At 44.1% G+C, this 24,947-nt stretch overlaps 1 protein-coding gene across 1 annotated transcript in view; it reads left to right on the top strand.

The window, feature by feature from the left end:
• USP40 (ubiquitin specific peptidase 40) overlaps window positions 1–24,947 on the top strand; it is a 76,843-nt gene that overhangs the window by 39,717 nt on the left and 12,179 nt on the right. The window contains exons 17-26 of the mRNA XM_065412902.1: window positions 2,886–3,012; window positions 4,263–4,320; window positions 5,098–5,151; window positions 6,682–6,770; window positions 7,350–7,436; window positions 9,190–9,226; window positions 18,918–18,982; window positions 19,843–19,917; window positions 20,758–20,875; window positions 23,829–23,923. Coding sequence (XP_065268974.1) covers window positions 2,886–3,012; window positions 4,263–4,320; window positions 5,098–5,151; window positions 6,682–6,770; window positions 7,350–7,436; window positions 9,190–9,226; window positions 18,918–18,982; window positions 19,843–19,917; window positions 20,758–20,875; window positions 23,829–23,923 — 805 coding nt within the window. The remainder of the gene's footprint in view (window positions 1–2,885; window positions 3,013–4,262; window positions 4,321–5,097; window positions 5,152–6,681; window positions 6,771–7,349; window positions 7,437–9,189; window positions 9,227–18,917; window positions 18,983–19,842; window positions 19,918–20,757; window positions 20,876–23,828; window positions 23,924–24,947) is intronic.

Genomic DNA, 24,947 nt, shown 5'->3' with positions numbered 1-24,947 from the left:
ATTAAAGTTTTAAAACATTTTAAATATAAAAAGTGAAGCAACAGGTTCTCCATTGGGGACTATATTCATACAAGACTTAAATTTCAAGTGTTTTATGGTACTCAGCATGATTAGAATATTTTTACAATGCAGAAAAGCATATTTCCCCACAAAATACATCATTTAAACCCTACGGAGTTTTGTCAAGCAAACAAATTTCACATTTTGGTCAAAGACCAGGTATAGAAAACATCAGCCAAACTAGTGTCGGTTATGGAGATGTGAGAACAAGGTTGCAATGGAAACTGCTTCGCACCCATAACTAGAACAGTTATGAGTAGTGACACCTGGTGATTTCCTGTAAAACACTACTACTTGACTAGCACTTATTAAAGGGCAAAAAGTAAAAATTCAGTTGTAAGCACGAAATGGTTTTCCTCTTAGGAGGGAAGTGCAATTAATCCTAATGCATGTGTCCAAACTTGCATTTAGTATATACATAGTAATATACCCCTCAGTTTCAAATATTTATTGGGTTAATTACAAAGACTTTACGGCATTTTGGGCTGTATAAGTAGGGGCATTGCCAGCAGATCGAGGGACGTGATCGTTCCCCTTTATTCGACATTGGTGAGGCCTCATCTGGAGTACTGTGTCCAGTTTTGGGCCCCACACCACAAGAAGGATGTGGAAAAATTGGAAAGAGTCCAGCGGAGGGCAACAAAAATGATTAGGGGTCTGGAGCGCATGACTTATGAGGAGAGGCTGAGGGAACTGGGATTGTTTAGTCTCCAGAAGAGAAGAATGAGGGGGGGTTTGATAGCAGCCTTCAACTACCTGAAGGGGGGTTCCAAAGAGGATGGAACTCGGCTGTTCTCAATGGTGGCAGATGACGGAACAAGGAGCAATGGTCTCAAGTTGCAGTGGGGGAGGTCTAGGTTGGATATTAGGAAACACTATTTCACTAGGAGGGTGGTGAAGCACTTGAATGCGTTACCTAGGGAGGTGGTGGAGTCTCCTTCCTTGGAGGTTTTTAAGGCCCGGCTTGACAAAGCCCTGGCTGGGATGATTTAGTTGGGAATTGGTCCTGCTTTGAGCAGGGGGTTGGACTAGATGACCTCCTGAGGTCCCTTCCAACCCTGATATTCTATGATTCTATGACTTTTTGTGTGTGTGTGTAATACTGGCTGTATTTTACTCATTATTGTCAATGTTATGGTAGTGCCTAGGGGCCTGCCCTTTTGTGCTGGACACTGTGTGGAAGAGTAAGAGACAGTCCTTGCCCTGAAGAACTTAAATCTTAATAGACAAGACTGGGAAAGGGTTGGAAAACGGAATATTCTCCTCATCGTACAGACGGGGAGCTGAAGTGAATAGTGACTTTGCCCATGGTCATATAGGAAGTCTTTGGAGAGACCCAGGAATTGAACCCAGATATCCTGAGTCCTACGCCAGTGCCTTAAACCACAAGGACAAAAACAAATGGCAAGATCTAACAGAAGTTCTGTCAGGAGCAGAGTACATTTCCACCGGCAGATCGGCTCATTAATCATTCCTCTTAAATGGAATGCTACTGATATTCCAACACTTGCCATTGTGCTGAGCAAGAAGTTCTGATTGTGGAAAAATTGTATGATTGGGGGAGGGATAGCTCAGTGGTTTGAGCATTGGCCTGCTAAACCCAGGGTTGTGAGTTCAGTCCTTGAGGGGGCCACTTAGGGATCTGGGGCAAAATCAGTACTTGGTCCTGCTAGTGAAGGCAGGGGGCTGGACTCGATGACCTTTCAGGGTCCCTTCCAGTTCTATGAGATAGGTATATCTCCATATATTAGTAGTAGTAGTAGTAGTAAGATCATGTTGGCTTAAGCCCACCAAATTAATTTCCTTTGTGTATAAAAACAAATAGAAACCTGGGCCTCTGGAGATCAAAGTAGCTTTTTAGTGCAGGGGCTATGGGTAAAATTTTTCTGAATGACTGATGTAGGGTATGTCTACACTAGAAATGTTGCTGTTGCAGCTGTGCCGCTGTAGCATAAACATGTACTGCAGCGATGGAAAGTGTTCTTCCTAGCATGGTCTACACTGGAGCTTAGGTTGGCTTAACCACATCTCTCAGGCATGTGAATTTTTCATACCTGTAAGCGACATCGCTAGGTTGACCTAACTTTCTAGTGTAGACAGGAGTTTCTGGGCTGAAGTCCCATTTTTAAAAATAACATTGGCTTTTGATGAGACTTAGCCCTGGTCTACACTACAGAGTTAGGTCGACGTACGGCAGTTTATATCTACCTAACTCTGTAAGCGACTACACTAAAATGTCACTCCTGCCAATGTAACTTGCCCACTACACAAACTTACTAACTCCAGCCCCACGAGAAGCATAAAATCAACATTGATTTAGTTAGGTTGACTGTTGTTGCCTTTCAGAAGCCGCCCCACAATGCCAGTTAAATTGGTGCAAGCGCTCCTGGTTAGGACATGCACCACTGACACGAGTAGCGTGGTGTGGACATGCAAAAGCGGTTTAATTACTGCGGTGGCTATACGTCACTGTAATTTAGGCTAATATAATTTTGTAGCGTAGACATACCCTTAGACTCCCTACTGCCTACATCCCTTTTGAAAATTGAAATTAGGCTCCTTAAGTCCCTAAGGCATTTTTGAAAAATTTACCCTATAACTACTTCTGTTTTAACAATACCTACCACAGAAGGACCCTGATACTGACAGGGGTCTTTGGGTGTCACCATGTTATAAGCAGTAGTAATAAGACCTAGTTCATATATAAACAATAAGACACTGTGGCATTTAGCAGTCTTCCTCAGCATAAGTAATGTACATTTTCCCTGTATTCTTTGCTTACATATAGTACATAAATCTGCGCTCTAAGTATATCTTGTTTGCAGCTTGGTGAACGTGGCAAGTGGCAATTTGACTGCTTTTATGCATGATATCAGCTGGCTACAAGTTAAAAATTTCTGCCGGTTGGAAGCTGACGAGAAGCAAGTTAAAATTACTGCAACCGTTGAAACAGTGAGTAAAGGAGTTACTGTTCAGGGATATAACAGAATTCTTCTCTTACTCTGCACAGCTTCTTCAGTTCAGTTGGGCTAATCACAGGGGGTAAAATCCTGGCCCTATTGAAATCAATGGCAAAATTCCCATTGACTTCAGTGAGACCAGGATTTCATCTTGGGAATTTTCAGTTAAGTACAATAGCTTATGTCAGCAAAACAGCATGGGTGGCAGGCTTGGCGTTGCCACCCACACGAGCCGAAATAAGCTACATTGTTTGTGTAAAAGAGACAGGCACATGCATGTCTGCTTTGAAGAAACTTTTTAAATTACATAATGCATCACAACCTAAAGAAGACTAAAATTTACTGAGTTAGATTAGTAAACTTCTACAACAGCTTTTCTATGGGGCCATCATGAAAACAATGTGTTGCATGAGACTGTGCTGGAGAACAGAACTTTAAATATCTCTTTATGAAGAAAATAGTTCTTGTTGCAAGAGTACGATGAGGAAAAAATGGTGGACTGTGTGTTTTGGAAAGATCTTAAGTCAAAGAACAGAAGGAATTTGTGCATTTCATCTAAAGCTATTTTAATTATTCAACTTAGATTTTGGTTTCTGTGTAATTCCTCTTTTTTAACATATTCACGTCCGCATCCTTTATTGCTTCTTTTATGAGTATTTTACATGTTAATTACTTTATGTACAAAATCTCAAACTCTTCTATCTTCTGAATCTTATTCCCATCTCCTCAAATCTTTTTATCTGATTTCATCACCCACATTATTTATACACCTAAGTTGTCTTCTTAATCTCCTTCTACATTAAATACAACTTCACTTTTCTAAACTTGTCATAAGATATAAATCCTCTGAGATTTCTCTTGCTCTTTCTCCTATTGTTGTTTCATTCTATAGAAAGAATATTAAACATTATGTGCAGGATAGTGCATCAGTTTGTCGTTCCTTGTTTGGTGCATTTTCTTTTGCTCTGTAGTCTGATGATATTGTATTTGCTTTTTTTTGGGGGGGGGGGGGGCTGATGGTTTTAAAAATCCCAAAATGTGACCATGAAAATTGGTAATATATTAAAGAGATATTTTCTCAGATTTGTAAAATGCTACAGCAAAATGAAAGAGAAATTAATGCACTTTAAATGAAGAGTAATAGTCTTTCTTAGTGCTTGAATGCCTTATATATACACACAGCTTGCATTCTGGTTTTGCATCGTCTATTATATTACATAGTCACTAATATTTCTCTCTTAGGTGATGTCAGATATCAAAATTAAAGCAATACAGGAGCTGCAATTAGGGGAGGAGCTAGGTAAATAACTGTTCAATAATTATTTAGTTGGTAATATGGTTATTGCAGTTTGCTGGATGGCTTTTATAGTTTACAAAAGGGAGATTACTTGAGATATGGGAGTTAATCTTTACTATTAAGACTTTAATAATTTTTCTTTGCTGTAGGATGTAAGGGATTTGAGACTCCTCTAGTTGTGAATAAAATGACAAACCTTCCTGGCTAAAAATACTGCAATGTACCACACTGACTGCTGTTGAAAAAATACATATTCTAGGAGTACCTTATTTATATCCACCCACTACTTTTCCTAGAAGCCATTTTTTGCAGGTCAAATAACTTTGTCATCTTGTTTTAAAAAACAAACCAAACACATTGCAAAGGAAAGCAATTCTGAGACCGGTAAATTGACTTCCTGTAAGACTGATACTTTCTATCCCTCTCTATAAGACTTATTTCAAGGCATTTTTCAAAATGTGTGTCCAAAGTTGGAAACTTTGGCCAGCCGCAGTATTCAAGCCATTATTGCTAAGGTAGCTGACTTTATAAAAGGAAAGCAATGTCCAGCCGAGGAGGCAAGGCTAGCAGTGTTTTCTGGACCTCTGGGAAGTGCTACCAAGTTGTGATGTTGGTGTTGCACCTTAGGGACAACAATTTTTCAACTATGAGATGCCTCTAATTAGCTAAACCTGTTAGTTTGTTAATTTTCAGTCCTCTATCACTCCAAACAGCTGAGCCAAATTTAATTTGATTTTAATCTATTTAGTCCATCTTGTCCTTCTTTTTCCTCCATTGTAGTGGATGATAGCTGTCTCAGACCTATTAACAGAAATGGGAAGCTTCTCTCTCCAGGTAAGCCACTCTAGTAATCTTTCAAATAAAATTAAGGAGAAAATGCATAGTTGCTATATTTCTCATTTAATAGAACATACAAGTATAGCTGGGTGAATAATGGATTCACTGTCATTCATAGTGGCAGTTCATAGTCATTCATAATTATAATGAATAGTCATTGGGCCAGGGAGAAAGTGAGAGTTGTTCTGTAGCGCAATGGCTAGGCCACTCCCTTGAGACCTGGGAGACCCAAGTTCCAGTTTCTTCTCTGACTAATTGTTGATACAAACTGGAGCAACTTGAGAGAAGAGATGGACAGAGACCCACCCCAGAATACCCCCTAGGCCAATGACTAGGACATGCGCCTGCAGTGTGGGACACCAATGTTCAAATCACTTCTCCCTGTCAAGAAGAGAAGGAATTGGACCCTTGCCACGGGCTAAAAGTTAAAAGGAGGGCTGTGGTGTTGCCACTGCTGTTGCCTCAGGCTACTTTGTGACTCCAGCCCAAAAACTCAAAATATTTTGGTAATGTTGAAATGAAACTGTTTTGTTGTTATACACCTCTACCCCGATATAACGCGACCCGATATAACATGAATTCGGATATAACGTGGTAAAGCAGTGCTCGGGGGGGGGGGCGGGGGGGCTGCGCACTCCGGTGGATCAAAGCAAGTTTGATATAATGCGGTTTCACCTATAACGCGGTAAGGTTTTTTGGCTCCCGAGGGCAGCGTTATATCGAGGTAGAGATGTATTACTGAAATATTTCAGTTTTTCAGTAATGTCTAATCTATTCATGAATTCTTATTGTGTTTGCCAAATAGTTTCAGGTTGACCAAATAAACTATTCATTGTAACAATTTCACCCAGCTCCTATATAGAAGTCTAATATCACATTAAAGTGATGAATCAGCATTTCATGGTGTTTCCATAATTAATCAAAACAGGAGACTTTTTCCAATAGTAATACTTGTCTATTAGCATTTCCACTATCAGACAAATAAACCATTTAATTGTCTTTTTTTTATTACTTGCATCTAAATTCACTGATATTAAATACTTTATTACCAATCATGTATTAATTAGGAACTGGGTGCTGGATCATTGCAGAAATGCACAAAAGGTGAACAGCTACCCAATACAATATACTGTATGTAGATGAAAAGAACTATCAGTATTCAGTAAGTAAGCCATGTAAATAAATATATAAAGAAAATAGAGTAATTTGAATCTTGCTAAAAATATGAGTCCATAGCTCTTTTCATTTTTAAGGCTGCTTGCTAACTGTTTCAGGAAAAGTAGAATCCCTCTTTGTGGATTTACAACATCTATTCCTATAAACATTATAAAATAAATGTTAATATTGTTAAATAATTAAAGTTGATACACAATAGCAGGATTTTAGAATGGATTGGATAACTAAGCATGAATAAATATATTAACAGTTAAGTGTTTGCATCATCACTTTAATGACCACACTGGCAGCACTAATATTTTTTGGAAACAAACTTTTATTGTGTTTTCTATATTTTTCTCCTCTCTAAAGTGCCTGAGGATTATACTGTCAAAGAAGCAGAGCTAAAGATGGGAAGCCTGTTGGGACTGTGTCATGGAAAAGCTCCAACTTCCACTCAGGTAAAAGAGTAGGGATACACAGAAAGAGGACTTGGCACAAAAGAGCTTTGATCATGTTTACATTTTCCAATATTCCTGATTTGTATTTTCTCGTCATAACACTTTGTAGAGTTAATAGCAGTATAGGAGAAATGCTCGTTCCTTTTACAAAATATGCTAATGGGCTTACTCACTTTGGAGACTTAGGGGTAACAGGAACATTGTCATTTACTAGACTCAGCACCTTCCCTGCCTTATTTCATTTTTAACTGTAAGATGAACCTGGACTGCCTATTGTATGTTTTGCCAGAAGAGGATTTCAGTGCTGTTTGTTTTGTTAGAGAAACAATCCTGCTGTAATTAACCAACATGCACATGCAGTGAATACAAAGAAAACTTAACCTGTTTTCATTCTTAACTATATCTTCTGAGAGTTTAGATAAGTAATTATGATGGACTCCCCCATATTTGTACTGTATCTGAAGTAGTCTGTTTTAGCTTTATTCTGGAATTAAAAATCATGTAAATCTATTATATGTATATATAAAATCATGCTGCATGATCTCTGAACTTTAATTTGACATGCTATCCTTTTCTTAGCTCTTCTTGTATTTTGTTGTTGGGAGTGATCTGCAGGGAGCCCCAGAGATGGAGATAGTAGTGGAAGAGACTGCATCTGTGAGAGAGGTAATTACAGGAGTTCTCCAATGCCAGCTCCTCTGCACCTGGATACTCCTTGCTTGCTACTGTGTATTGCTTCAAAATAGCATCCATGTTACAGCAGGTGCCCCAAGGAATTGATTTATTGGGGAAAACTTCAAAAGTAGAAAAGGGGAGAGAAATGTCTTGAGTTCCTTAAAGATGGTGGGGAGAGGAGTCTGCCTGTGGACTGATCAGAATCCAGCTGACTTAGACATGGTCATGTGATCGTCTTTACAAGTAGTGTCACTTTATTAGTCATATGGGACTATGTAATACTATGACAGGGCGGATCATGATTAAGTGGGGTGTAAGCGGCTGGATCTGCAATTTTGTTGTGGAATTAGTCTTTTTGAAAACTGAAGAGAGGTCTGTGTTTTGGAGTCATTGTGTCTTTAAAACACGCACATGTTGGTCCTGTGGATTTTTAAGGCAAAGTGTTGGTGCTGAACATAAGGACACATATTATGTGAGTTCAAAATCTTTTGGAAGACACTTTTACATATAGTTTTTTAACCTCCATCCCATGGATGTATAGAAGTCAAGAAGTTTTCTCCCACAAATTAATGCAAATATAAGAAACATCTGCCTGCCCTCATAGCAGATGCCCTGCTGCTGCCACAGCAGTTCTCATTGCAACTAGCATAAACTCGTAGTATCTACCACGCACATAGTTTAGACTAAAAGTAATCAGAGGGAGTTGGGCTTTTTAAGATTCTGGCTTTATTTTAGTAAAGGAAACCTGTGGGAGGAAGTTGTTGTGTCAAACTCCTACACAACAGAAGTCCTCTCATAGAAGTGATAAATGGATAGCACAAGTCTATTTTCTGACAGGCTGTGAAAGCTGCTTCCTCTAGAATATTAAAATTGTATATGTATACATTTATACATGAAAACAATTTTATATTCTAAGGCGGGGTGGGCAAACTTTTTGGCCTGAGGGCCACATCGGGGTTCTGAAACTGTATGGAGGGCCAGGTAGGGAAGGCTGTGCCTCCCCAAACAGCCTGTCTGCCCCCTCCCACTTCCCGCCCCCTGACTGACCCCCTCAGAACCCCCGACCCATCCACCACCCCCCGCTCCTTGTCCCCTGACCACCCCCTCCCAGGACCACCCACCCCTAACTGCCCCCCTGGAACCCCACCCCCTATCCAACCCTCCCTGTCCCTTGACTGCTCCGACTCCTATCCACACCCTCACCCCCTGACAGGCCCCCCGGGACTCCCACGCCTATCCAACCGATCCCTGTCCCCTGACTGCCCCCCGGGATCTGCTGCCCCTTATCCAATCTCCCCACTTCCTGCCCCCTTACCATGCCGCTCAGAGCACCAGGACTGGCAGCCGTAAGTAGTACACCATAAGTAGCACATTCCTACGGAGAGCAATTTAATACAGTACACCGGCGGCTCTCGCAACCGTGCTGCCTGGCAAGAGCTCGCAGCCCCGCCACCCAGAGCACTGACGGCACAGCGAACTAGCCTCCCCAGCCGGGAGCTCAGGGGCCAGGCAGGATGGTCCCGCGGGCGGGATGTGGTCCGCGGGCCGTAGTTTGCCCACCTCTGTTCTAAGGGCTCAGATATGGCTTTCCGACAAGCGTCAAGTAAGGGTTTGCGTGCAGTTCTATTCATTAAGATAGTAGCAGATCAGGTTACACTTTGGAAAATCTAGTTTTGTAAATGAAATTATTTTTCAAATTATGTACTGGGGTTAAATATCACCATGTATTTTTCTTTTCTTTCAGTGTCTAAACGTAATGCTGGAGAAATCTGGGTTACCAGGTTAGTTGTACAAGGTAGTTTGTCTAATGTGTTCAGTGTTTTCCAGATTCCTTTTGCACACCCTACAAGCTTAAAAAGTAATTGTTTAAATTAAGCTCATTTGCATCATTGTGAGATGCAGTGAAAGAGAGAGGATTTATTGAGCCTAGAGAAAATGAATGAAGGTCTGGAATCTCAGCCCAATAAAGTTCATGCTTTGTACTTTGCCAGTCTAAATTGGGCAAAAACTCACCCTTGACTTCAGTGATCACAATAAATAAAAAGAGATCTTTAAATCACTTTGCCAAAGCAAAGCTGTAAAAGTGAAATTAATGGTAAAATTGCATCTGTGAGCATGTGCTTTGGACCATTCCATTATTAAAAGTGCTAAATGAAATGAGCATGCAGAAGCTATTTAGTGATTGACTGTCTATATTGGTGGTTTTGTCAGCACAGCATTTCTCATTGCTGCTGGTTAAAAAATGGAAATAGCTTGAAAAAAGGAGAGAAAAAGGAGCATGCCATCATTTCCTCTATCTTGAGCACTGAAATTAATATGTATTAAATACAACATTCTATGTTAGTGTAAAGTAAAGGTTGCAAATTTAAGCAAGTCAGATAATAGGAAAGTTCATGTTCAAAAAACATTTTCATCTACATTCATTTACTTGTATTAGAATACATGTTAAGCAGCCAAGCTAAAAACTAAAACTTCTCTGTATGTGTGCGCGCCACCCAGTAGGTAAATTCATGTTTGAAAAACATTAACCTCATTAATTTCTGTAAGTATAGATTTCTCTGCCATGAAAGCAATAGTACTGTGCTCCTTACGTGTTCTCATTTTATATCACCAACCCTGAAAAGCTGAATTAGGCCTTAATTTGAACTTCATGTGGAACTAGGTGCTCTCTTTCTAATAAAATTTGTGTTTCAAATCACTTGGATTCTTTTTTCCCCCCACTTAAAAAGACTGTTGGACATGCTTTTTTCCTGTACTTTAAGAAGATAATTCTGTCTGGATTTAGGGATTTTAGTTTAGGAAGGTCAAATTTTAGACCTTAAAATGCAAATATATATAAATATTTTTATAATACTTTCCTCAGAGGAAAAATTCAAGAACAAACATAACTGCTCTTCCATAATGCTTTGTACTCACTCTGCTCTTTCTGTGGCAGTAATTAACATATTATAATCCCAGAACTAGTGCAAATCAGCCCTGAAATTTTGGAGGTAGTAAAAATACCCTTTTCTTACAGCAACAGTTGTGTTCATTTTTAAGAGGCCATCATCAACTTAAATCGTACATCTGTTTGAAAATATACCTACAAGTAACGCTTAACATTTTTATAACTGAAAATTAATTTTTCTCAATTTTTTTCATTTTGTTTTCTTTGTATTTGACAGCATTTTTTGAAGCCGACAATTCACTTCCCCTCTATATCTTCTTAGGGTATGTCTACACTACGAGAGTACTTCGATTTTAGTTAATTCGACTATGTGGAATCGATATTACAAAGTCGAACGTGTGTGTCCACACTAAGGACAGTAATTCGACTTTGTGAGACTTTGTGAGTCCACACTAACGGGGCAAGCGTCGACATTGGAAGCGGTGCACTGTGGGCAGCTATCCCACAGTTCCCGCAGTCCCCGCTGCCCATTGGAATTCTGGGTCGAGCCCCAAATGCCTTCTGGGTAAAAAAATGTGTCGAGGGTGCTTTTGGGCGCCTGTCGTCATCCGTCCGTCACTCCCACCCTCCCTCCCTCCCTCCCTGAAAGCGCCGGCGGGAAATCAGTTCGCGCGCTTTTCTGATTACTGACAGCGCGGACGCCACAGCAGTGCGAGCATGGATCCCGCTGCGACCATCGCTGCAGTTGTGGCAGTTCTCAACGCATCGCAGCTTCTCATCCACCTGTACCAGAGGCAGCTGCAGATAAATCATGAGAGGAGGCTACGGCACCACCGTGACGGCATGAAGTCGGACACTAGCTCCAACCTCTCAGAGAACATGAGACCCAGCGCCCAGGACATCTCGCTGTCACTGGGTCTTGTGGATACTGTTGAACGGCGATTCTGGGCCCGTGAAACAAGCATGGACTGGTGGGACCGCATAGTGCTGCAGGTCTGGGATGAATCCCAGTGGCTGCGCAACTTTCGCATGCGGAAGGGGACTTTCCTCGAACTGTGTGAGTTGCTGTCCCCTGCCCTGAAGCGAAAGGACACCCGGATGCGGGCAGCCCTGACTGTCCAGAAGCGAGTGGCCATAGCCCTCTGGAAGCTCGCAACGCCAGACAGCTACCGGTCCGTCGCTAACCACTTTGGTGTGGGCAAGTCTACCGTGGGGGTTGCTGTCATGCAAGTAGCCAAGGCAATCGTCAAGCTACTGCTATCTAAGGTAGTGACCCTGGGAAACGTGGAGCTCATCATAGATGGCTTTGCCGAGATGGGATTCCCAAACTGCGGTGGGGCTATAGATGGGACTCACATCCCTATCCTGGGACCGGACCACCAGGCCAGCCAGTACATCAACCGAAAGGGATACTTTTCCATGGTGCTGCAAGCACTGGTGGACCATCGGGGACGTTTTACTAATATCAACGTTGGATGGCCTGGCAAGGTTCATGACGCTCGGGTTTTCAGGAACTCTGGTCTGTTTAGACGGCTGCAGGAAGGTCTTTACTTCCCGGACCACAAAGTAACTGTTGGGGATGTGGAGATGCCTACAGTCATCCTCGGGGACCCTGCATACCCGCTAATGCCCTGGCTCATGAAGCCCTACACTGGCGCACTGGACTCAGGGAAAGAACTATTCAACTACCGGCTCAGCAAGTGCAGAATGGTGGTGGAGTGTGCTTTTGGCCGTCTCAAGGGGAGATGGAGAAGCCTACTCACTCGCTGTGATCTCAGCGAGACCAATATCCCCATTGTGATAGCTGCTTGCTGTGTGCTCCACAATTTGTGTGAGAGCAAGGGGGAGACCTTTATGGCGGGGTGGGAGGTTGAGGCAAATAGCCTGGCTTCTGATTACGCCCAGCCAGACAGCCGGGCGATTAGAAGATCCCAGCGGGACGCGCTGTGCATCAGGGAGGCTTTGAAAGCCAGGTTCCTGACTGAGCAGGGTCTCCAGTGACTGTTTACTTTGTGGACACAGATGCTGAACCTGCCCCCGTTTCTTTACCCAGTTACTGTTGACTATCCTTCCAAGTTACATACCCCCTTCCCCACCTTCCCAACAAATAAAATCTGTTCCGTTTTGTTAATGAACAAGGTTCTCTTTCTTACTGTTTTCGCGGGAATGTTTTAAACCGGGGACGCAGACTGTGGCGGGGGGCGGGTTTAGTGTTCTGATGCAAATGATGCTTCTAAACTCCGGGAATGACAGGCTCCGCAGTGCTGGATTGGTTGTTTCAACGCAGCCTGCCAGCAGTCCTGGCCGGGACTGCGTGTATGTGTCGGCCAAGTGACTTTCTGGCAGGGGGCGGAGGGTAACAGACCTCCTGCTGCGTGGCTCTGTGATCCAGGATAAGGACCGCGGCATAAGATCTCTAACTGCCCTCCCCCGCCACAAAGTCACAGATCAACCCCCTCGCACCCCAGAACATGAAAACCGCCTCCCAGACTGACCAGGGTAACTGGTGACTGCACTGTGTATGTGTCCTGATGCTGGACCTGCCCCCACCTCTGTAGCCTGCTACAGGTGACTGTCCTGTCCAAGTAACAAACCCCTTCCCCCCCTTCAGACAGAATCCCCTCTAAAAGACACTCTCGGAAACAGTACTTAACAGAAACAGATGTTTTATTATGAACCGCACATGAAAAGGGGGGGGAGGAAACTTGGACGTGGGCTAGTGTGAGATGGGTAGGAAAGGACTTTTCAAACTTTGTGGAACGAGAGCCTTCCAGTGCTGCAGCAGTGTGCAGGGGCCGACTGAAAGTTTTAACGGCCCTTGCCGCCCCTCCTTCTTTGGACTTTTGGTGAGGGGGGTGTGGGACTTGGTGGCGGGGGAGGGTGGTTAGAGATAGACAGCAGCAGGGCTCTGTCCTCCTGCCTCCGGTCTTGCAGAACATCCACTAGGCGCCGGAGTGTCTCCGTTTGCTCCCTCATTAGTCCAAGCAGGGTTTGAGTAGCCTGCTGGTCCTCCTGGCGCCACCTCTCCTCCCGTTCCATGACTGCTCTGTGCATTTGTGACAAGTTCTCCCTCCACTGTGTCGTCTGGGCTGCCTGCTCTCGTGAGCAGTCCATAAGTTCATAAAACGTGTCTTCACGCGTCTTCCTCTTCCTTCTCCTAATCTGCGCTAGCCTCTGGGAGTGTGATGCCAGGCTGGGTTGGGAGACAGTCGCAGATGTGTCTGTGGGAATGGGAAAAAGGGAGTGAATTCCTGAGACAGATAAATGAAGTTGCTAACAAAGAACATAGTCTTTCTCTGTGAACAACACCATGCACTGGACCTTTCACATGCGCACTCAAGACAAGGTCGAATTTTCGGCCCTCGCCTTCAGTGCCTGGGGTCCTGCAGTTGCGATCAGAGAAGCGTGGCAGGACACCTCTACTTCTGTTGCAGGAAAACATGGTAAGCCGTAGACTTGTGGCAGCTCAAAAATGTAATAGTAGCACTGGGCTCCTTTCGCACTGAATGCAAGGCCACTCTCTGCTGGCAGCAATCAGGGAAGCATGAGCTCTTCCCCTGTCCCACCACCTCGCGGCTGTCCCCGGGAAAGCTCCCTGTATGCTGCCCCTCTGCCGCCTCCACTGCGTGGCTGCAAAGCAGTCCCAATACTAACATTCCCCTCCCTAATTTAAAGCAGGGCGTCATGTATGATATTACTCTGATGAGGATCTCGGAGACCGAGAGGGGAAGGATGCTTCGGGAGACCATGCAGAGGCCAGGGCCGTATGCCGCCATGCTGTGCCGTGCCATGATCCCGGACTACCTAATGGACTCATGGCGTGGGAACGTGTGTTACCATGGTGGACCGAACAAGATCGCCCTGCCGCGGAACCTGATGCGCATGCTTGAGCGGTACCTCCAGGAGAGCTATGCCGAGCTATCCCAGGAGGACTCTCTGTCCATTCCCGGGCACATTGACCGTCTTTTCCTTTAAGTGCAGCATAAGGGACTACAGAGTGGAGCGTCCTGTGGTGGCCTAATCATGAATATCCGGACATTATTTGATTTTTTATACATAGTTAGGACTAAATAGTTGACTAAGCCAACTAAATCATGAACACCAAATTGCTAATATAGTTAATATTCCTGTTTTGTTATAAATAAAAGTTTCTATGTTTAAATGAGTGAATGAAAAGCCCATTCTTAACAATATAAATATTCCAGTTATGTTAAAATTAAATGTTTAGATGTTTAAAGCACTCACTGCTTGATCCTTCCCCTGATTCGGTGTCCGGGGTACAGGCTGTGGACGGTTGGTAGGGGATCTCGGTAAGGGTGATGAAGAGCTCCTGGCTGTCGGGGAAATCAGCGGTGCAAGCGCTGTCGACTGCCTCGTCCTCCTCATCTCCTTCCTCATCTTCCCCGTCACCTAACATTTCCGACGAGGAACCGGCCGTGGACAATATCCCATCCTCGGAGTCCACGGTCAGTGGTGGGGTAGTGGTGGCGGCCGCATCTAGGATGGAATGCAGTGCCTCGTAGAAACGGGATGTGTGGGGCTGGGATCCGGAGCGTCGGTTTGCCTCTTTGGTTTTTTGGTAGCCTTGTCTCAGCTCCTTGATTTTCACGCGGCACTGCGTTGCATCCCGGCTGTATCCTCTCTCTGCCATGGCTTTAGAGATCTTCTCGTAGATCTTTGCATTCCTTCTTTTGGAGCGCAGCTCTGAAAGCACGGACTCATCGCCCCACACAGCGATGAGATCCAAGACTTCCCGATCAGTCCATGCTGGGGCCCTCTTTCTATTAGATTGCACGGCCATCTCTGCTGGAGAGCTCTGCATCGTTGCCAGTGCTGCTGAGCTCTCCACGCTGTCCAAACAGAAAATGAGATTCAAACTGCCCAGACAGGAAAAGGAATTCAAATTTTCCCGGGGCTTTTCCTGTGTGGCTGGTCAGAGCATCCGAGCTCGAAGTGCTGTCCAGAGCGTCAACACAGTGGTGCACTGTGGGATAGCTCCCGGAGCTATTACCGTCGATTTCCATCCACACCTAGCCTAATTCGATATTGCCATTTCGAATTTAGCGCTACTCCTCTCGTTTTCGAGGAGTACAGAAGTCGAATTTAAAAGAGCTCTATGTCGAACTAAATAGCTTCGTGGTGTGGACGGGTGCAGGGTTAATTCGATGTAACGGCGCTAAATTCGATATAAACTCCTAGTGTAGACCAGGCCTTAGTTTCCTCTGGTTAGGGCAGGGGTGGCCAACTGGTGGCTCCAGAGCCGCATGCGGCTCTTCAAAAGAAAATCTGCGGTTCTTGCCAGGAGTCAACTCTGGGGAAAAAATGTTGGGTGCTCAGCACCCACTGGCAGCTCTATCAATCCCTCACCCCCCCAGCGCCTGCCGGCGCCCCCCCCCAGCGCCTGCCGGCGCTCCCCCCCCCCATCAGCACCTGCCCCTCCCACCTGCCATGATCAGCTGTTTCAGAGTGTTGTAGCTCTGGGAGGGAGGGGGAGGAGCGAGGACGCGGCATCCAGCCTCCCTCCCTTCCCCAGCGCCTTCCACCGTGATCAGATGTTTCGCGGTATTGAGGCAGCTCAGGAAGGGAGGGGGAAGAGCGAGGACGCGGCGCCCAGCCCCTCTCCCTCCCCCAGCACCTCCTGCCACGATCAGCTGTTTCAACCCGGTGCACAGCCTCTCCCCTCCCTTGCCGCCTCCTCCGTCCCCTTGCCTGCTGCCTGTGTTTCGCGCCAGGAGGCTCTGGGAGGGAGAGGGGGAGGAGCAAGGACACAGCTCACTGGGGGAGGGGGCGGAATGGGGCAGGAAGAGGCGGGGCGAAGGTGGGGCAGGGGCAGGAAGTGGCAGAGTGGGGGTGGGGACTTGGTGAAAGGGGTGGAGTGAAAGGCGGGGCCTGTGGCAGAGCCAGGGGTTCAGCAACCCCTGGCTGGAGCCTGTGTCTCCTTCAATAAAGTACACAGTGACTACTAGCTGGTGTGGAAATTTTTTATCAAAATTTTTCTTACACCATCTAACAATGGAAGGCAGGTTCAAACGGAAAAGAAAATACACAGATGAAAATGGAGGCTTGCAACAGGAGGTGGAGAATGAGTACTTTTTTGTTGAATGTAATGGTAAGGCCATGTGTCGTCTTTGCCAGATGTGTGTCTTTCAGTTCAAATCTTCAAACTTGCAGCGTCATTTCGTTTCTAGCCATGCACATGTGGATCAAGAATTCCCACAAGGTTCTGAACTCTGCACTTTAAAACTGGAAACTTTGAAAAAACAAACAGATGTAGAAGCCCAGTTCTTCACCAGATTTGCCAACCTATCGCAAACTGTAACGTTAGCCTCCTATTATGTGGCCTGGCACATAGCCCGTGCAAAAAAGCCTTACTCTGAAGACAAGTTTATAAAAATGTGCCTCAATGATGTGATTTCAATCCTGTCACCCGAGAATGAGAATCTACAGAAGAAAATTTCTGGCCTGCAACTTTCACGCTACACAATAGAACGCAGAATCTCCGACCTGAACAGTGACATTGCATTGCAACTGCACTTGCAACTTCAGCAGTGTGAGTATTTGAGCATCGCTTTGGATGCGTCGTGCAATGTACAGGATAAAGCTCAATTATGGGTATTTGTCTGGACTGTGTCTGACGACTGTGTTGTAACGGAAGAACTCCAGGATATCGTGCCATTAAAGGACAGAACTCGTGGACGAGATCTAAAAGAGGCATTGATGTTGCTAGTTGCGAAACACCACTTCTCTTTACAGACGCTCACTGCTATTGCAACGGACGGGGCTCCATCCATGTGGGGAATCTGTGAATGGATTAGTAGGGCTTTGTAAGTCTGATGAGAGCTTTCCCGAATTTTGGACATTTCACTGTATTATTCATCGGGAGCAACTGGTATCTAAAAATCTCAAATTTGATCACGTCATGAAACCAGTCTTGCAAATTGTGAATTTCATTCGCTCAAATGCACTCAATCACAAACCATTTCAAAATCTAATTGAAGAACTTGATGAAGACAACTTCCCTGCTGATTTGCCATTTCACTGCACAGTTCGGTGGCTCTCGAGGGGTAAAGTTATTTCCTGTTTATTTGAGCTCCTGGAACCAGTAAAATTGTTTATGGAGGAGAAGCAAAGAATAGACCCTGAGCTTACAGATCCTGGGTGGGTTCTAGACTTGAAATTTCTTGCAGACATGCTGCTGCATTTGGATAAACTTAACGTGGACTTACAAGGAAAATTCCGGTTGCTGTCTGATCTAGTGCATAGTGTATTTGTGTTCATGAACAAACTGCAGTTGTTTCACAGACAAATGCTTGAGGGAGAGCTGACATACTTTCCCTCAATGTCACAACTTCCAGACAGATCAAAAGAAGATGCAGCAGAACCCCTAAAACAGAGCACGACTAGATATGCGAGCATGATTAAAGATCTTAAGGACAGTTTTGAGGAAAGATTCCAAGATTTGCAGCAGAAAAGACCTCAAATCAGATTTCTGATTGACCCTTTTAGTGCTGAAGCCGATTGTCTGAAGCCCCCTTTAGTCACTGACGAAGCAACATCCCAGATGGAAATAATAGAACTTTTGGAAGATGACAGATTGAAATCTGTTCAGAAGACAGAGGGGATCCTTACTTTCTGGAAATCTGTACCAAAGGATAATACCCCAACATCAGAGGTGCGGCCCTAAAATTAATCTCGATGTTTGCCTCGACCTATCTTTGTGAGTCTGTTTTCTCAACACTCAAACGTGAAATCCAAGCACCGATCCGTTTTTAACAGACAACCACTTAAGCTAACTGCTGCGGGTGAGCACAACTGAACACAAACCAAACTTCAAGGGAATTGTTGAAAGCAAAGATTGCCAGAAGTCCTACTAAATAAAACGTTAAGACAAGTTGTTGTTATTATCGTTTATACCTTACAAATGCATAATATACATTATCAAATTACACCTCTACCTCGATATAACGCTGTCCTCGGAAGCCAAAAAATCTTACCGCGTTATAGGTGAAACCGTGTTATATTGATCTTGCTTTGATCCACCGGAGTGCGCAGACCCCCCCCCCCCCCCCCCCCCGGAGCACTACTTTACCGCGTTATATCCAAATTTGTGTTACATTGGGTCGCGTTATATCGAGGTAGAGGCGTGTATAATGATTGTGTGTGTGTGTGTGTGTGTGTGTATGTGTGTGTATACACACACACACACACACACACACACACATACACACGTGTATATAATCATTCCATAATACTGTGGCTCTTTAGCAATGTACATTGGTAAATTCTGGCTCGTTCTCAGGCTCAGGTTGGCCATCCCTGGGTTAGGGGAAGAGAGAGAGTGAGAGAGAGAAACATTTATAAAATAGGAAAATGTGGTTGCAAAACGACAAATTGTTTTAGGGAGTTGAGCATGTGTGGTATCTATAACTAGTTTTTAATTCTTCTCTTAAATTTGGCATCCATTTAATCTCTAACATTTGTCAAAGTTGAGCAATGTATGAATTACCCTTGGGAAGAGCATGTTTACATATTCTTTTGTAATAGTGATATTTTGCTGACTGTTTTCAGTGTTCTGCTTTTTGCAGGTGACAACTGGCATTTGAGAAGAATCGACTGGTGCTCTGAAGCTGGAGAAGCATTAAGTGAGGAAGTAAGAGAACCCTATGTTTTACATTAAAAAGCAAATATGTTAAGGGCTCCTAGGTTTGTGGTATATTGCAGGCCACATCTATTTTATGTTGTTGGTGATTTGGCAAGAGTGAGAATGTACACACACAGAGAATATGTAACACACAAAGTATTTGCCTTGTAGTGATTTGCTGTGGCTATTGTTAAAGATTTTCCATAAAATTGTTTCCTGAAGCCTAGGATTTGGTGTGTTAGGAGCTTTGAGACCTACTGATAAGTGCTAGGTATTATTATTTATTGATAACTTAGTTTGCTTCAGAGGAAATGGGAACCAGAGAGCAATAGGACGCCTATTAAACTTGCAACACAGACCCATATAAAGGGAACACTTGTACATTGGTGTCGACATTTGGTCAGGTGGTGGCACAACACGATACTCCAAATTCCTGCTCCGTCTAGTGCAGCTGAACAGTTGCTGAGTCTCCATCAAGTAATCAGCAGCCAGATGAAGTTTAAGAACATAAGTACGGCCATACTGGGTCAGACCAAAGGTCCATCCAGCCCAGTATCCTGTCTACGGATAGTGGCCAATGCCAGGTGCCCCAGAGGGAGTGAACCTAACAGGTGATCATCAAGTGATCATCAAGTGATCTCTCTCCTGCCATCCATCTCCACCCTCTGACAAACAGAGGCTAGGGACACCATTCCTTACCCATCCTGGCTAATAGTACAGAAAGTGAGTAAAGTTTGATTTTTGCATAAAATGCTCTTGTATGGAAAAACAAGCCCCTGTGGCTTTAAGGCCTGCACACCCAGAATGCTTTTTACAAGTGAAAAAACTCATTCATTTAACAAAACACACTATGCTTTCTGCTCCCTCAGGGTGCCAGACTGAAGGAGCTTAATGTCTGCAGTGGAGATACTTTGGTCATAACTGAAGGGAAACTGCCACCCAAGGTAACATTTTCACTTTGTGTCATGCTACAGTTGGGCAGATCCTAAGCCATTTAGAACGTTATAAGTCAAAAACAAAGCCTGAAACTCCACCTGGTAACCAACAGGTAGCCAGTCCAGATCTGTACAGTAAAGTGCACATGGTGAGAGACTCTACTTAGCAGGCCACCACATTTTGTATCAGGTTGTTCACAAATGGTTTTAAAATGTGTAGAGCACATTGCAATAGGCTTGAAGTGAAGTGACAAAGAAGTGTGTGATAATACGTCTGCCTCAGAAAGAAATGGTTGCAACCTCCTGATCAGATGTGGACAGAGAGAGTCATCCTGGTCATTTCCACTTCCTGATCATCTAAGAGCAGTCGGGAATCTAACCAGAGCCCCATAATGTGAAGCAATGTCACCAAAGGTGGACAAACACCCCTGTCAGAGAGGCAGATGTAATCTTTGTCATACAGCCTGATGCTTTTCCCCAAACTAGCAATGTCACTTAGGTCTTATGTTAATTAAGCCTCAGTCAGCTAGTTCTTACCATGTCTCAGTCTCTACCAGACTCTGAGTAAGGGGTTCATTGCACCTATTGGAGACAAAACGGGGTGACATCATTATGCTGTAACCAGTTTTGTCACTAACCCTCTCCGTGGGCCCTATACAGGTAGAACAAACAGGAATCCGAGGCCCGTGCAGGAGTGCTTTACACAAAACAAGATTAGAAAAAAAACAAAGATGGAAAATTAACATTGCAGATTAATACTCTTCTTCTCTGTTGATGCAAAAATCAAACTTAACTTACTTGTAATAGTACAGAAAGTGAGTAATCAAGTATTTTTCATTCACTGTACAGGGATTCCTGAAAGTGCCCATCTGGTGGTACAAGCCTTTGATACACTTTGGACAGCAAGAGAGCATGCAGGATCAAGTGAACTGCATGATGGGGGCATTGCGAGTATCTCCAGCAGGAGGTGAGTTGTAGGTGTTCAGAAGTAAAGATTTCCAAGAACTTCTTGAGTAGAGAGAGTTGCCTTTTGCAAAACCAAATGGCCAGCTCATATTTACCAATTAGGCAACAATATTTCTAGAATATCTTCTTGAAGGGCCTGATGTTTTATGGGTTGTACAATCTTCTTCTGATCCTTGTAGTAGGAAGAGAACCTAAGTAGGAAGAGAGCCCTTGTATTAGAGGCTCGGTATGAGGCAGGACCTGCTCACAGAATCTGGCAAGAACAGGGCTAATAATGCAAAAATACACTTTCCTAAGAAGTGCTAAGCACAAAGTTCTTACGGAAACACATTCTGATATTAAGTGGTACCAGAACATTCCAATATTAAGGATGGTACATAAGCATTTCCCAAGAATAACAGGAACGCACTGACCCCTCCTAAAAGATAAGGTTAGGATGACAATACGTAATAGAAGTGTTTTAATTGAACCAACATGTACAAGGTGATGGGTAATAACTAGCCACCTCAGAGTGCACTAACTAACTATGTCAGAGGCACTACTACCTTGTTTGTATTAGGGTATAAAAATGTATTTCAGAGGGAGTATCTTTGTCCAGCCGAGGGGGGAATGGAAAGTCCTGCCATTCACTGAGCTGCATCCATTGTCATGGGCATACATGTCTTAGTATCCTCCTAGAGTCTGCCAGGTGCTATTACCATGCTTTGTCAACAATAAACCTGGCTGGGTGCCTTCGTACCTTAACGGATCTTGTTATTGGGTGGATTGCTCCAGTTCTGCTGTGACGGCTGTTTGTGCAGAGCTGGGGCAGCACACAAAAAAACCATACACATGCAGCCGAACATCTAACCACAATCCTTAGGCTGTGTACGCTGCCCCACAGTTTGGATTACGGGGGTGTGAACAGCAGTGTGCACCAACATGCTGCGCTATAACTCCTCCCACATAATGTTACATTACATTAATGTAGTCCTATTTGAAGAGGATTACATTAATGCGAACTAGGAACCTTATAGTTTGCACCCACATCATTCACACTGGTTAGTTACAGCGCAGCAGTTCGGTGCTGGTTGCTGTTCACACCTCTGTAATCTGAACTGTGGGATAGTGTAGATATGTAACTTTTCATAAGCTGTAAAATGATGGGTGAGTAAATAAGGCATAAAGAACAGGAGTACTTGTGCCATCTTAGAGACTAACAAATTTATTTGAGCAAAAGCTTTCGCTCAAATAAATTTGTTAGTCTCTAAGGTGCCACAAGTACTCCTGTTCTTTTTGCGGATACAGACTAACACGGCTGCTACTCTAAAACCTAAATAAGGCATAGCTGCTAAGGGTGATGTATACATTGTTTTCTTCTAGAAATGTTTGCTCTTTTAAAATTTATAAAATCAAACAAAACCAATTAAGGTAGGAAGATAAAATGAAGTGGGGAAGGAATAAAAGAAGGTGGAGAAATCATGCAAACTGGAAAAAACAAAGCTACTTTCCACCTCCTGCTGCTGCCAAGCAAAGAAAAAAACCCTCCTCTTCAGTACAGAGTTCTGTTGCATTACAGAAGAACTCGGCATTATCTATCTTTTCTTGTTACTTGTTACCCACTTCCAAATTAGCATAACTGTTCACTAATTAGTATCTCCCACTCTTGCTATGTACGATGTGGAGCTGTACCAAACTTCTTGGAATGCTGTTCAGATAATAGCTTTCGTTGGGGCTACCTTGTCAAATTCCTGGTACCTGTGTTGTTGAACACCATCTTAACATGTATTGGCAGAGGAGAAAATCATGTTATTTTACACTCTGCCTTGGTTTCTGATCTACTTAGTAGGCACATACTTTCTTTCTAATTAAGACGTTATTAGGAGGCAAATCTGACACACCACTCATTTTGAGGTAAATGGTTCAATATTGCCTTTGGGGTTTTAAGAATTTCTTCATTTGTCGTTGTCAGTAATCAGTCATAAGCTGAAATTTGGAGTATTAAGACAGGCTGAATTCTTTCTAGTTTTGCATCCTACTAAAGGTATTAGAGGTTTTATCAAATTATATAATAATGGATGGTTAATTAAACAAATGAAAGTGAAATCTCACATTTATTGAACACTGAATTGACTGTTCATTAACTGTTCTAATTTTTAGCAAGGTATTGTATAGAACAGAGGTGGGCAAACTACGGCCCGTGGGCCACATCCGGCCTGCGGGACCGTCCTGCCCGGCTCCTGAGCTCCCGGCCAGGGAGGCTAGCCCCCAACCCCTCCCCTGCTGTCCCCCCTCCCCTGCAGCCTCAGTTTGCTGCGCCGCCAGCGCTCTGGCCCGCTGCTCCTGCCAGGCAGCATGGCGGCGGGGCTGGCTCCGGCTGGGCAGTGGGGCTGCAAGCTCCTGCTGCTCTGAGTGGCATGGTAAGGAAGCGGAGGGGGGAGGGGGGGTTTGGATATGGGGTAGGGAGTCCCGGGGGCACTCAGGGGACAGGGAACGGGGCGGTTGGATGGGGCGGAGGTTCTTGGGTGGGGGCGGTCAGGGGACTGGGAACGGGGGGTTGGATAGGTGTGGGAGTCCCAAGGGGCCTGTCAGGGGGCGGTGGTGTGGATAGGGGTTGGGGGGCAGTCAGGGGACAGGAAGCGGGGGGGGTTGGATAGGGAGTGGGGTCCTGGGGGGGGGGGCAGTTAGGGACGGGGGTCCCGGGAGGGGGCAGTCAGGGGACAAGGAACAGGGGGGGTTGGATGGGTCGGAGGTTCTGAGGGGGGCAGTCGGGGGCTGGAAATGGGAGGGGGGTGTATAGGGGTCGGGGGCCAGGCTGTTTGGGGAGGCACAGCCTTCCCTACCCGGCCCTCCATACAGTTTCGCAACCCCGATGTGGCCCTCGGGCCAAAAAGTTTGCCCACCCCGGTATAGAACAATACATGTGGTTATATAATGTCAGTTTTCTTTAACTGTATCTACTGATCTCTTTAAAGATTCCCCAACATATGTCCAGTCAGACATCGGGCTTTGTTATGCAGGCGATGTGGAAATCTCTGGAGAAGCTTTTCTGGAGGATCTGAAAATTCAGGTTAGATATTATCCTTTCTATGTCACCATGCTACTGTGATTCCATAAGTGAGCTATATTAATATATATTTCTTATTTCCTTTTCCCCTCATCTCCAGTATGTTCTGATATGGCATTTGCTTTTATGCCATGTTCAGTGGTAAGTACCAACAGGCACTATGAGCATGTAGCTCAGACATTTTCCTAGTATCTGTTTCCTGCAATTGCCATTCTACCTTTCACATGTTCCCAGCTGCTAGAATCATGCTGCACTTCATCTGAAACTTTACCTTTTATGGTTTGCAGGCTTACTTTTATCTTGTTATTGTAAAAGTGATAAATAAGAGAAACACACACCTCTACAAACACTATCAAAAGAACCACTTTCCATTTCTACATTGTTCCTGTATTAGTTTTTTGTGTTTCATATGTTGAATTTAATGATTCAATAAATGCTTTTGGTACTAAGAAGACCTGGTTATGTCATTTTGGAAGATGTGGATTTGGCCCTTTTGGGTGGAATCTAAGATGCATTTTAGTAATTATTCCTGATGCCTTAGCAATTGTAGCAAGCTTTTGGAGAAGAAAACATAACTAACTGAATAGATTTTTATAAATTCCACTGCAAAGGGCACATTATTCACCCAATTGGTTGTTCCATTTTCACTGCATGGGTGACTATCTTCTTAACTATGCTCCATATTACATGTCACTTTTAGGTTAGACTGGAACAGCTTGGTTTCAGTCAAACACTTTTTGTGTGGCCAACTAATATGAAAGGCCATGTTGAACATTTACATCCTTTATGCACATCAAAGAAACCAACTCAGAATGGGAACAGCAGTGTGCATTTGATATACCTTTTGCAAAAGAGTAGGGAAAGCTTACTCGGCACCTGGCTGGAGTGATCATGTCTCATCACATTCACTTTTAAAACCAAAATATAAACCAGAGTCTGTAAGTGTTTTCAAAGAATCTCAGAACCTGTTTGTTAAACTGAGGAATGTTGGGGAGGGAGTTCACTCAGATTTGTTTTGGGGCTGAAA

The sequence above is a fragment of the Emys orbicularis genome, chromosome 11 (assembly GCF_028017835.1).
Source record: "Emys orbicularis isolate rEmyOrb1 chromosome 11, rEmyOrb1.hap1, whole genome shotgun sequence".
Lineage (NCBI taxonomy): Eukaryota > Metazoa > Chordata > Testudines > Emydidae > Emys > Emys orbicularis.
Note: the sequence above shows the minus strand (reverse complement) of the source record. Positions and strands in the feature narration are given on the sequence as shown.